We start from the raw sequence: 13,564 nt of genomic DNA, 5'->3' as shown, positions 1-13,564 counted from the left end.
TTTCAGTTTTCGAGATACTTGTTCTAAGAGATAAAGATGAGATTCTTTTGAAGCCAACACATTTCTGCGCCTGTTGGTGTAGAAGAATTTAGAATCAGAATGATTGTTCACTAAATACTAATTTTGCAGAGATTTATTACAGTCATTAATACAGTTTACATTCTGCAAATCCTCTCTTAGGTCCAAAACACACTGCAGAAATAATTCAATTTGAGACTGCTTTAATTGCCCTGGCTCAGTGCTAGGGAATCCTGGAAATTGTAGTTCACTGTGGCACCAGAGCTCTCTGACAGAGAAGGCTAAACGTATTACAAAATTACAGTTCCCAGAATTCCCTAGCATTGATCCAGGGCAATTGGCGGAAAGATTTAAAATAGACTCTAAACTTAAGGGTTTTACTAATGTAAAGAACGAATTAGATATCATTATAGAAGATAACGGGAAGAAACATCTTGCAAAATATTATAAAGTTTTGAAAGGAAGAGATTTGGAGAATGAGGTAATAAAGCACTCAGTGGTTGCATGGGCTAAGGCTACTGGAAAAGCGATAGATTTGGAGAACTGGGAACATTGTTGGAGAGAAACAAAGACATTTACAGTCTGTCAAAGCTATAAACAGAACTATGTGAAGCTGCTACATTGGTGGTATATGACTCCTACAAAACTTAATAAGATTTATAATACCGGAAACAGGAAATGTTGGAAGTGTTGGAAACAGGAAGGGACTTTTTTTTACCTTTGGTGGAGTTGTGAAAAGGCTAAAGAATATTGGAGACAAATAAAATTAACCATGTCCGAAATTTTGCAGGTTGACATACCTTTAGATCCTTTGATTTTTTATTTTTTTATTTTTTTATATTTTTTTTTTTTTTTGGTGCTTAACATGACTTGTAAACTTGAAAAGGAAATTGCTAAAAAAATCTCCAGACTAATTTTGTATATGGTTACTCTGGCAAGGATATTGTATGCCCAGTATTGGAAAAATACACAAATACCAAACAAAGAGGATTGGATAATTAAACTTAGGGAAGCAAGGAGATTGGATATCTTAATTGTAATGATGAAGGATAAAGCTATTGGGAAAGTTAAAGAGGACTGGCTCTGTTTAGAGCGTTTTTGTAATACTAATTTTTTATATTTCTATGGAATCTTGTTAAGCTATCATTTGAACGTCAGAGATTTAAGTATTAATATGTTGAAGGAACATAGGTAAATTAGGCAATCAGGTAATCTAAGGTTATCTCAGAAGTGAATGAATAGTATATTTTTGAATTTTAGTATAACTGCAAGTTTTTTGCTGTTTTCTGTTTCTTGTAGTACTTGGTATGTAATGTTATGTAATGTTTATTATGTGTTGTTGTGGATGTTTGTACTTAAGGATTTGTTTAATAAAATTAAAATAATAATAATAATAATAATAATAATAATAAAAGAATACACATTCAGAGCCATGAGGAAAATGTTAAAAGAATGCACTATTTCATGGATGATCTTGGATATACATATTGCAAATTGTATCTCTTTATATTGTAGAAACACCTTAATCTTTCTCCCCAAAGGTGGCGGGGAAGCGGCTCCAGAGCTGGCCGGGCCGAGGAAAAGAGACGGCCCCTTACTCCTCAGCGCCGCCGCCGCCAGGGATCCTCCGATCCTCCAGCGGTTTCAGAAGTCCTCCACGGAAGCCGCCGCCACTCAGGATGCTCCACTCCTCCAGTGGCTTCCGTGGAGGACTTCTGAAGCCGCTGGAGGATCGGAGGATCCCCAGCGGTGGCGGTGGTGGCGGCAAGGAGTAAAGGGCCGTCTCTTTTCCTCGGCCCGGCCAGCTCTGGAGCCGCTTCCCCACCACCTTTGGGGAGAAAATGTCAGCAAGAGCCCAGCCGCCACGGATCCTCTCTCAGGCCTCCAGAGAGGCCCCCTCCAGCCGGCGCGAGACCACCTCAGGGTAGGCCAGGGATGCTGCCAGCGTGTGACTTGGGGAGTCGTCTTATAACCCCCTCGCTTTATACGCCAGAAAATACGGTAATTGCAGATTTTTAAAAAATTATTCCATAGATGGAAGCATTAGTGCAGAAGTTACAATTCACTAACAATGAGGTGGCCAAAAGTTTGTCTATTTGCTTTTCTATTGGTACAGATAATATAAAAGGTGCTTCTCAAGGTGTAGCAGCACATTGTTTTTTGTGGGTTTTTTGGGCTATGTGGCCATGTTCTAGAAGAGTTTATTCCTGACGTTTCGACAGCATCTGCGGCTGGCATCTTCAGAGAAGCACATGTTCATGAAGGTGCAGCAGCACATGTGGTATTAACAGCTCCACATTGCCCAAGGCATGTTTGGATCCCATTGGAAATCTGTCAGTAGTACCCGTGAAGTTGGCAAAAAGACAACATCTGTTGAGTCAGGGTTCAGTTTGTCATCTGAATCTGGAATAGTTGTATCTGACTGCATGTGTATTGAAAGGAATGTATTAGAGAAGTGGGGATAATTATGGCATCTAGGAGGAAGTCTACCCAAGAGATGTACAACGGGACGTGGAGAACATTTGAGTCTTAAGTGTAGCACAAAAAGGATAATAGTGAATAAGGTTGAAGTGAATCATGTTTTGCACTCCCCCCCACCCAAGATAGATTGCTTAAGGTTTTAAGGCTGAATACATTGGAACACCAAATGTCTGGCTTCACATTAGTGTTAAAATGTGAGGGAGTAAGTTTATCCACATATGAAAAGATTTTTGAAGGGAGCCATATTAAAATCATTTTCAACAGTTCATAGATTTCCCATGTGAGATTTAAACTTCATTTTGAACAGGTTGACGAAGGCCCCATTTGAACCTTTGACAGAAGCTTCTTTGCATATGCTTTCTTTTAAAATGGCTTTCTTGGTGGCAGTTATGTCTACCAGGCAAGTATCTGAGCTACTAGCATTTTACATTCAAACTTTTGTAAATTTGAAGAAGATAGATTGGTGCTGAATTTGGAATCTACATTTTTGCCTAAATGCATTGTGAGGAAAGTGGAGCAGTGGGTTCTTTCTGTGCCTGCATGGAGCCCTGCAGAACCTTCTGGAATAGCTAGGAAGATTTTTGGTAGTAGCTCTGCCCACACCTTTTAGTGAACCCCTAGCGTTCCCTCTCATTTACCTCAATTTCAGTTGGATGCCACATAGCAGCATCCAGAGATATTGTGTAGGACACGACATGAGGAGAGGATGAGCGGGTTTCTTTGAATTCACAGTGGACCACTCAAAGAACTACAGTTACAAGTAAGCATCTTTCAGTGTTATGATTATGAAGGTAATCCTAGATCTAGAAATGTGTGGCCTCGTTCAACAAGGTCAATGGATACAAGTACAGCTTATGCTGCTTCAACTTCTTTGCAAGATGTATGTGAGGCAGCAGGTTGGAATGAGCCAATTACATTAATCAAACATTACAAATTAGATAAATACAAATCAGCATGATCTGCTTTTGTAAGAACAATGCTTCAGGCAATGGTTTAGGAATAAATTAGTATCCCACCTATATTGGAGGCTTTGGTAAATCCCAAACATGGTGGATTGCTTTACCTGCCTTTCTGGGAATGAGAAGTTTTACTTCCTGAGAAGGCTCATTCTAGGATGGCAGGAGGAGGAATTCACACTCTCTCTCCATAGGAATGGCATCAATAAATAGAAAGTGATAAATAGTTTAGTAGTTAATACAAGTAAAATTTGTTAGTTTAAGCCAAGACAATGAGAGGAATCTATGAGTGTTAGGCAGGGCTAGGTAATGAAACTGAGGGGAAAGGGAGGAGTCTTAATGGCTATAACAGCAAAGAACTTTGTCTCCTGGTTGGTTGGGTTGGCATGCGGGGATAAACACAAATGTGATGGACTGTTCCTCCTGCCATCCCTTCTTGATAAGTGCAACTTCTCATTTTTATGCACAAGCCAACAGAAACTTTAAATGAAAAACCTGGAATTATATTTTATTTCTTTCATTAAAAAGGGCAAAGATTTCAGACCACCTTCAAGCCAAGAATACATGTGCTTGTTAAATAAAAATGGCATTTGATGCATAGGCCATGACAGTATGAACTGCTGCCACTAAAAATGCTGCTTGGAGCTATGTGGCTGCACATTTCAGCATTTCAGCAAAGCAGGACATAATGGTTAACTGATCTTTCATGTCCGCAGGGCCCCTGTCGTTGTAGATAAATTAGTCACAATCCTGCAGAAGCTGAAAAGCAGCAAGCCTACATTAAAATAATTAGAAATGTGTACATGGTTTAATGAAATATTCTATTTAAGAAGAGTGTAGTTGGAAATATATTATTTTTACATCTATATTCCTTTCATATTGATACAGTTGTCTAAAAAGACACTATTTTTCTGCTGCCAGCATATGTATCTTGCTTAAACAGGCTTGCACTACTAAACTGTATAACCTTGTGATACAATACGCTAATGACTCCTACAGTTTTATGTCAGATGGACAATCCCTCAGGTGTGGAACACTTGTTTGAAAGAAATGCAAGGAAACTCTGATCCCAGTATTTATTACCTGTATGTTACAGATTTTCTCAAGAATTGGGTCAGTTTAGAAAATCCACCTCCATTGCCAGTCAGTCCAGTGCAAGTTTTCAGAAAGAGAGAGAAACAATTGTAGCCAATGGGCAGAAATAGGGTACTGGTCCCTGGCAAACTGGAAGTGAGGAGAAATTGCTAGTCCCCTACATCAGATAGGCTGAGAAGTACTGGTCTGACAAACCCCTAATGGTCACAATAAATAAAACAGAGTTCATTATTGAATCTTCTGTCTCTCATTTTTGTCTTGGTGGTGGTGGTGGTGGTAGTAGTGGGGTTGCTGGTGTTTGTTTTTAAAGACATGAAGTGAACCAGCCTCTAACACTGGGAGGAGAGGAGGAAGGTTATTGCTTTCCCTCTGAGTTGGTATCTGTTAAAATCTTCAAAATGTCCAAATGGGGCAAATGACAGCATTTATTATAGGGCAAGGAGATTTTTGTTTGGAAAATGTCATGGAAAAAAAAGGTAAACCTTGGTATGGGTAACCTGCGGCCTGCTAGGTCGTGGCAGACAGCAACTCCCATCAGCTCTAGCAAGAATAGCCAGAGGTAATGGAAAATGGAATTGTAGCCAACACCATCTGGAGAGCCATAGATTCCTTATCTCTGGTTAATCCCAGGTTTCTAGCATAATTGTTCCTAGCCATTTAATAGAGTAAAATTGTTACTTTAAAGGAACATGACAATTCTTTTCAGGTCTAAACAATATTACACTTAAAACAAAACAAATTTTTGTTAGATATTATTTAGGAAAACCAAGTGTGTTTTAATGAAATTGTGAATTAGGCATTCCCATTATCTTCTTAGGCCTGGAACAGACAGGCAGGAAAAAGCTGCTTGAGCATGCATTTTGCAGAAACATGTTGAACTCCAGCTGCCTGCACAGGCCACTCCCAAGGCAGTCTGAATGTGCCCATCCCAGCCACACAGCGCAGTGTGAAGCTGCACTGCTAGGTTGGGGTTTTTTGTCGCTTCCCCACCATGCATGTGCACCATTGCACAAACACACTGCCATCAACTGTCTGCCTAAATGCCATCCCATTGGATGGCCACCCCTTTGATCGGCCACACAGTCATACCAAGATCTTCCACCAGTACAGGGCATCAGAGCATTGGCATGCCTAGTAAAATACTGGCAAAACACAATCATACCCCCCACACATGACTCCTTCACCCCGTGCTTCCCATTGGACTGTCTGGTTACTGTATGTTGATCTTATATCTATTGGAGGTATCATACTTTCACATTTTTGCATTGCCGCAACAACCGCTTGGATAGGCTGACTCCATCCTTTTTTTAATGCATACCTGCACAGGTGTGTTTATATGCAGCTTTAAGGTTAGAGTTAGTGTTAGGATGGATCACTCCTTCAGAACCACTTTCGCATCAGGGTGTTTACATGCAATGTTGAAGGTACACATTTTCTACCTTGATTCGGACTGTAGCAGTTTCTTTTTTCTCAGGTTTTTAGCCCCGAAGCGTGGCTTCAGTCTGGTTCCCACCCAATTTGGAGTCATGCATCATCTACAAGCCCTGCCTTCAAAGCAGCTGAAAACCTCTTTATTTGGCCCATCTGTTTCACCCCTAAGATTTATGAACTAAACCAGTAATTTCTGAGTTAACTAAATCAGATAATATTCTTTTATTATACAAATGAACTGGTATTTGTTAGCCATGATTTTTAATATGTTCATATTTTATTAGAATTGCAGGCATAATTTATTCAGCAAACATCTTCATTGACTGTGGCCAGACTATAGACTATAAAATATATTTATGGTGGCAGTTACAAATAACTGTGTTGCATGCACAATTTCACAGATCTGGGGAATGCTTTTTCTTACAGGACATGTCTCCATATATTTTGCTTTCTTATTTTATTCTTGTTTTGAATTTTTTAAAATAAACATCCTTGTTGTTAATTTTTTTAGCACCTGGATAAACAACTTATCTAAATATGCTATGGAAAACTTTCTACGAGCTGCCAAAATTGGAGAGGACTTAAATGAAGCCTGGATTGTACATAATACTGTAGTGTATGTGCTAAACCACAATAAACATCTGATTGCTTCAAAAAGGCAAAGAGAAATCGTTGAACCTCTGGAAACTCTTTTCAGTGCTGTTAGGAATACTGGGCATTGTGGGTAAGTTCTGATATTCCCTGTACTTTTTTAGAGTTCATAGTAACAAAATGTTAACTAAACTTCTTGTTATTTATCTGGGTTCATTTTTAGCATGTTGTACCTCATGAAAGGACATAGATTACTTTTTTATATTATAGTAGACAGTACAGTGTTTCAGCTGCTATTGCAAACCTTCACCCTACTGTCAGTTTTACCCATAGGGTCTCATCATTTAGATAGAAATGACTGAGCAAAGCTTTTGTATGTAACAACAGAGTGGCCATTGCTCAGGAAATTGTGCTGTGCCTAATGAATAGAATAATGTATTTCACATGCATCCATTTCTAGTAACATGATTTGACATTCAGCCAGATTTTGTTCCATGCATCCAGGTTTAACACATGCTCTTTATCAGAAATTGTTACTAATTGAATTGGAATCTGTTATATTAATAGTAAGTATATAAAAGCTTCTTTTTATAAACAAAAAAGAAACTCTCCAATGTGGGTTGCAGGCTAGTTGCACTTTATATATGTTCATTTAGCACATAAGCTATTATGCAAGATTGACTGATTTACATCTATACAGTATCTAATTTTCCTCTCAATTAAATGCTCGTTGATCATTTTTCCCACTTCAGAATCCTGCAGCTCTCATGCCTGACAGTCAGTGGGGATATGTAGATCCATTGGGGTTCTGTTTATTGGGTCTTAGAGAAGTTACTATGGTTTGTAAAATTTCAACATCCATTTTTGAAGTTCCCCACATATATAGATTGTGGCAACCACATGTATGGACCCTACATACAGACACTGGTACATACAATGACAGGGTTCACACATATGACAGGATTGGGATATAGGATCCTATGGCCCTACACTTTTCAAGACTTACATGAGATCAGTTGAGACAGTCCCTTAGTTAAACAACTCATAGCTAAAACTCACAGCCAAAACACTGTATCTGGAAGGTAAATTTAAATTCTGGTCAGAAGAACATTTGATGCTGGAGAAATTTTAGTTTGCTCCTGAATGGTTTATTTTCAAAGAAAAGTTTTATATTATAAATTATAACCAAATTCACACTCACATTTTTATCTATAATTGTCCACGCAAAAAACAATCATGTGTGTTGTATTTTAACCTTAACCATAGTTTATTATTTTAACTTGTTGTTGTGTACCTTCAAGTCATTTCCAACTTCTGGTGCCCCTAAGGTGGACCTATCAAGGTTTTCTTGGAAAGTTTCTTCAGAAGGGGTTTGCCATTGCCATCCTCGAGTCTGAGAGAGTATGACTTGCCCAAGGTCACCCAGCAGTTTTCCATGGCCAAGCAGGAATTTGAACCCTGGTCTCCCAGGGTTCGAGTCCAATGTTCAAACCATTACATAATGCTGGTCCTCATTCAACTGCCTACTGGGTTTTTGTTTTTTTTTTCATCTTTTGCCATTCAGAAATAAGTCCCATTGAGTTTGTTTATATTTACTTCCATTATGTGCAGGACTGTAATCTAGAAAGCTCTATAGAAAAGTGATTTCTGTGTGCTTGTTAGATGGATAACATGCATTTTCATATTCTTTTTCTAATAATGGTCTACTGTGGCACCAGAGCTCTCTGACAGCTAAATGGCTCACAAAACTACAGTTCCCAGAATTCCCTAGCATTGAGCTAGGGCAGTTAAACTGGTCTCAAATTGGATTATTTCTGCAGTGTGTTTTGGAGCATTGTCATTATAACATTTATATTGTAACACTGTCAATAATGATAATGATAATAATAATAATAATAATAATATGCGTTTATCCAGATTTCATTGGAAATAGGTCCTATTTAGTTTAGTGAGACTTACTCCCAGGTGACTGTGCATACAAATGGACTTTTACTACATGAGACTAAAAAGCAGAATTTTACCAGGATAAAAACTCGTATTAGAAGACTAGCCACATTACCGCACTGCACTCTTACAGTGTTGCTATTCCATTTTTACTGCTCTGTCTGCCTCCTGTTGCATTCTGAGATTTGTAGTTCAATGATGCCTAAGAGTTCTCTGGCTGAGAATTCTAAACTGCAAATCCCAGAATGCAACAGGAAGCAGCCAGAGCAGTTCAAGTGGAATAGCAGCTCTATAAGAGTGTAGTGCAGTAAACTAGGCTGTGACCTTCCTGCTGCCACCCGGTTACTGTAGGTCACAAAACCCGTCAATGAGCTCCCAATCTCACTATTATATCACTGGTATTATAGTATGAAAAGCCTCTTCACTTCAGTTCCAGCATTGCAGCCTGTTTCTCCCTATCCCTCCCCAGTGCTATTCCAAAGTAGGTGAACTCCGTGCCTGGTGATTTTTAAAAAAATCCTTGCTATGTTTGTGGTAAAGTGATAAAATAAAATTAAAAAAATAGTTTTAATCATTTTTGCTGTAGTTATGCAAACACAGCAAAGTTAAAAATAAATAAACCAACATTTCAGAGTTGGCCTGCTTTGGAAAACTAGTGAGAAAGGGAGAGTTTGGGGAAGGATGAGAATTAGGCCCCCTCATTGCGCTGACTGCTGTAAAGCAGGAATTGAAGTGAAGGCTTATCACTCCTGGTGCGGATGGATTCCAAGCAGTGCAGTTGTGCGAGAGAAGAGAGGTATAATAAGAAACATTTTCAAAGCAGAATGTTCCTGTTTCTTTTCATGGTGTGATTGCCACAAGACACAAGGCTGGCGTGATAATATCCTAAATCCAATTTTAGCTTCATGTAAGGTGGATCCATTGAAAAGAATGGGGTTTGTTAATCACCACTCATGTAAGTGTCATTGATTTAAATTATTCAGTTTGATTGAAATCATACTTATGGCAAAAAGCCAGCTTTTGCCGCTATGCTGTAGCCAGAAGCTGGCTTTAAGATGTTCTGGCAGTGTAGACTCCACTCTGCCGGAGTGCCTTGAAGCCGCCCACATGTAAATGGCCAGGGCGGCTTCAGGACGTGCACTGTATAAATTCTACACTCCATTACCACCCATACAGAAGCTCAAAAGGGCCATCTGTTATGGCCCTTAGTTCTTACCCTTTTTCTTCTATTTTTTTGCCCTTCAGGAATACTACTATTTTTGTAACATTATGTAATGCTTTGGCTCGAGCCCTAATTCTTCCTTGGATTCCAAAACCAATTCCAAAATCTGATGAAAAGAAAGTTACAGAAGAAGGACCCACCAAACGTAAAAAGGCTTCTTCAAAAGCATATGAAAAATCAGTTTCTGCACCAACTTCATCTGTGGATCCATCTGGAATCCATGACATTAAATCAGCAATAGAGGCATGTATTTCTCATTGCAGATGATTACATCCTTATGTGTAAAACATATAACAAAAGGTTACAGATTATTTTCAGAATGTGGTACTTTAGGTTTGAAAATTAATTCCTTTATATTCATGGTTATAAATGGGCATATTAATTTATTGGCATTATTCTTGACAATTGAATGAGTTACATTCATAGAATCAGATTAATTGATTTTTTAGTTGTTTCTAGTTTTTCAGAATAAGATGTTGGATATCTGGCACACTGAAGAAATCAGAGGATGAAAAGCAGAAGGGGTGTGGAGGAGAAAGAAGGGAGGAGAAGCCAAGAGAAATGAGGGAAGGACTAAAGAAAACTTAATTACGGTATCGAGGGCCCCATACAGATAGGCCAAAATAAAGCTGCTTCGGGTCACTTTGGAGGTATGCTGTTTAAATGTTGCATGCGTCCTAAGAGTCTGGAAGCCACGCCAAAGCCATGATCCAGTCTTAAGGACTGGAGTGCAACTTTGACGCAGCTTCCGGACTCTTAGGATGCATGCATCATTTTAACAGCATACCTCTAAAGTGACCTGAAGCAGCTTTATTTTGGCAGTCTGTATGGGGCCTATGTGCACTAAAAGAGCACAAGGGGCTCACTGCAATACACACCAAGTAAGAATTAACAATAGAAACCAGAATGAGAGGCCACTGGAGCAGATGAGAATAGGGGATGGTATGGGAAAGGGAAGTTCTGTGGTACAAATGGAGATCTGCTTGTGCAGTGTTGGATTTAATCCATTGTTGATACTTTTTAATACTGTGATTTTAAAATGCAAGGTTTTAAAAAATGTCCTCAGCCTGTAAAGAATAGGTGGATCCCTAAATGTGAGATTGAGGAATAAAGAAGTGCATCAGGAGACAAAAACAATTTGTTTGAGGCAAAAGTAACAGATTTGGGGAAACCAAAGTAAAAAAAAAATACAATAGTTGATAGCTGCTTTTTCTTCTAATTCATCTTGGTAACTGTTGCATTCTACTAAAAGTGCAAAGGAAGAAAATGTTGTTGCTGTTGTTAACTGCTGTCACGTTGTCTTTGATTTATGATGACCTGAATAGGCAGATCAGGATAGCCTGGGTCATCCCTGGGTTGGTCCCTGGACCAATGCAGGGACAGGCAGGTGTTTACATGCCTGCTGCCATACTATGGGCCCACTACTGCTGTGTGTCCCTTATTTTCCTCCTCTGCCAGGGGTAGCTGTTGAGTTTCTCTTTATGTCAGACTGGGACCACCACATTGGCATCCAGTCAGCCTAATCCTGACCTGAGGGTATTGGCTGGCATTGTCCAAACAGGACAATGCAAGATATAGAGAACGTGGGTCTTTTGGCCCATGTGGACATCCCCTACCTGAATAAGAGACCTTCAAGTCACCCTATCATCAACAGCCCTTGTCAGGTCTTGCAGGCTCAGGGGGGTGGTTTTCGTTGATTGAATCTATCCATCTGGAAGGAGGTCTTCCTCTTTTCCACCACAGCTCCTATCAAGAAGTGTGCCCAAACTGCAAACTATAGTCTATCCCCATCCAGTAGAGACTGAATTCCTATTCCTGATCTGCTTTTCAGTTTACCAGGAGCACAACTGTCTTGTCTGAATTGTGCTTGAGTTTAGCATTCACCCACTCTGTTCCAGACACCAGATATTGGTTTAGAACTAAAACAACAGATTATTATAGAAAAGAAGAATAGAGTTCAGTAACATGAGCTCTGCATCCCAAATAGCACCCACTTCCACTGGTTTCATGTACATGTTAAAGAACACAGAGAGAATCCTGTGAGTTTCCACAGGCATAGGAATGGAATTCTCCAGTGCCAGGTTCTGAACTCTTCTGTCCATAAAAAGACTGGAACCACTGTAAAATAATGCCTCCAGATTGCCAGGAAGGTGACATGAATGATAGAATCAAAACCCAACAGTTGTCCAGTGGAACCAAGGGATACAGTGACCCCTTCCCTTACATGGGGATCCATTCCAGACCCACCCACCCCCACATAAGAGAAATACTGTGAATGCTCAAGCCCCATTGAAAACAATGGGACTCATGCACACAACATGCCACAGCATGTGTACTGCAGGCACGTACGCCATTGCCACTACTGGTACATGGCTTTCAGCATAAGTACCTGCATATGACGCAAGCGCTCTGTACTGTGCCTGAGTAGTTCACCATCCACCTAGGTCAGAGTTGGGCAACTGTGGAAGGAGAGGGGATTATATTGACCCTCCAGGAGACCTTGGGGAGCTACATTCCCTTGGTACACATGCTTCTGCCAAAAAAAAAATGTCCCCCAAAGAACCTCTAAGGGGGCATTTTCACTATGTTTCGGGGGGGGGGGGATTTTAGGGGGGAGGCATTTTCACCATGTTTGGGGGGAGTCATTTGGGGACTGAGGCCCTGTACAAACGGGCAGGTAGGGGTGGCGAGACACCACCTCTTTCTGCCCCAGATCGGTGCCATGGTAAACACATGGCAAATACATGCCATGGCCCGATCTGGCCACCGCAGAGCACAAAAAGGAGCTGGTTTTTCCAGCTTCTTTTTGTGCTTGTGAAGAGGCACCATAGCTGCTGCCGGGCGGCTTGCTCACACCCATTTGGCACAGTGCCGTTTGGGTGCTGCGGCAAAGGGACATCATCATGACAGGTACCATCTGAATGGGCACACACCAAGATGACGCCCGGGTAGCGTGGGGAGGGCTGTTTACTGACTATTGATTATATGTGATAAATTAGCATACATATTCATCTTCTTTTCAGCAGCAACATCATTGTTCATATATGGACCAAACAAACAAGTATCAGAATATTGCACTTCCTTCATACTATTAAAGGAGACAAAATACTGCTCACTGCCACTAAGCATTTGGCTGGAGAAAATCTTTTAAGAGGCTATCCACAAAGCTGATATTATTTTCAGTCTTCCATTTGATCATAATTTCAGAAATGTGGTTGGCAAAAGCAATTATTTGTTTGTTTGTTTTTTAATCTTCCTTTGAGGTCCATATAACTAGAAATTTTATAGTTAGGAATTGGGAGTGCTAGCACAGCTTAGACTCTTAAGCAAGGGCCCAGCATCAACATGTGAATGGTGAAAACCGAGTCCCCACCCCCACCCCCAGCCTTTCCTTCCTTTCCCTTTATCCCATCTACATCATGGAATGTAGATGGACAATGCTAGCTGAAGTACTTTCAGGGTCTTCCTGCATAGTCCATCCTGAGCCATGATACTGATGAAGCAGAGGGGGTTAAGCAATGAAACAAAACCCATGTTTTTGCTTCTTTGCTTGTTCTGTTGTTGCTTCTATGCCACCAATCAGTCAAAAGTCAAAGGAAACTGTATTTTGTTTTTACTTGGCTCATCTCAAAAACATCACCATTTTATTTATATGTAGCAATTTTAAAATTTTTGATATTATTTATTAAATTAAGAAACCATGTTTCTAAACCACTCAAGAGGAAGTATAGGATTCAACAATTACTAAACAAGCAAACAAAATAGATTTCAGGGGAGTCGTGCAAAATATAGCCTCTGGATAAAAGACCATACTTTTTCATAGTGC

General features: G+C 40.0%; 1 protein-coding gene across 2 annotated transcripts in view; it reads left to right on the top strand.

Moving 5' to 3' along the window:
- The window catches only part of CFAP46 (cilia and flagella associated protein 46), a 131,864-nt gene that overhangs the window by 49,439 nt on the left and 68,861 nt on the right, over positions 1–13,564 (top strand). For both annotated transcript variants that reach the window (XM_089510221.1, XM_089510220.1), the window contains exons 19-20: positions 6,493–6,705; positions 9,762–9,981. In XM_089510221.1, the coding sequence (XP_089366347.1) occupies positions 6,493–6,705; positions 9,762–9,981 (433 nt within the window). The remainder of the gene's footprint in view (positions 1–6,492; positions 6,706–9,761; positions 9,982–13,564) is intronic.

The sequence above is a fragment of the Sceloporus occidentalis genome, unplaced genomic scaffold, assembly GCF_023333645.1.
Source record: "Sceloporus occidentalis isolate IW3139 unplaced genomic scaffold, rSceOcc1.0.p SCAF_2, whole genome shotgun sequence".
NCBI lineage: Eukaryota > Metazoa > Chordata > Lepidosauria > Squamata > Phrynosomatidae > Sceloporus > Sceloporus occidentalis.
Note: the sequence above shows the minus strand (reverse complement) of the source record. Positions and strands in the feature narration are given on the sequence as shown.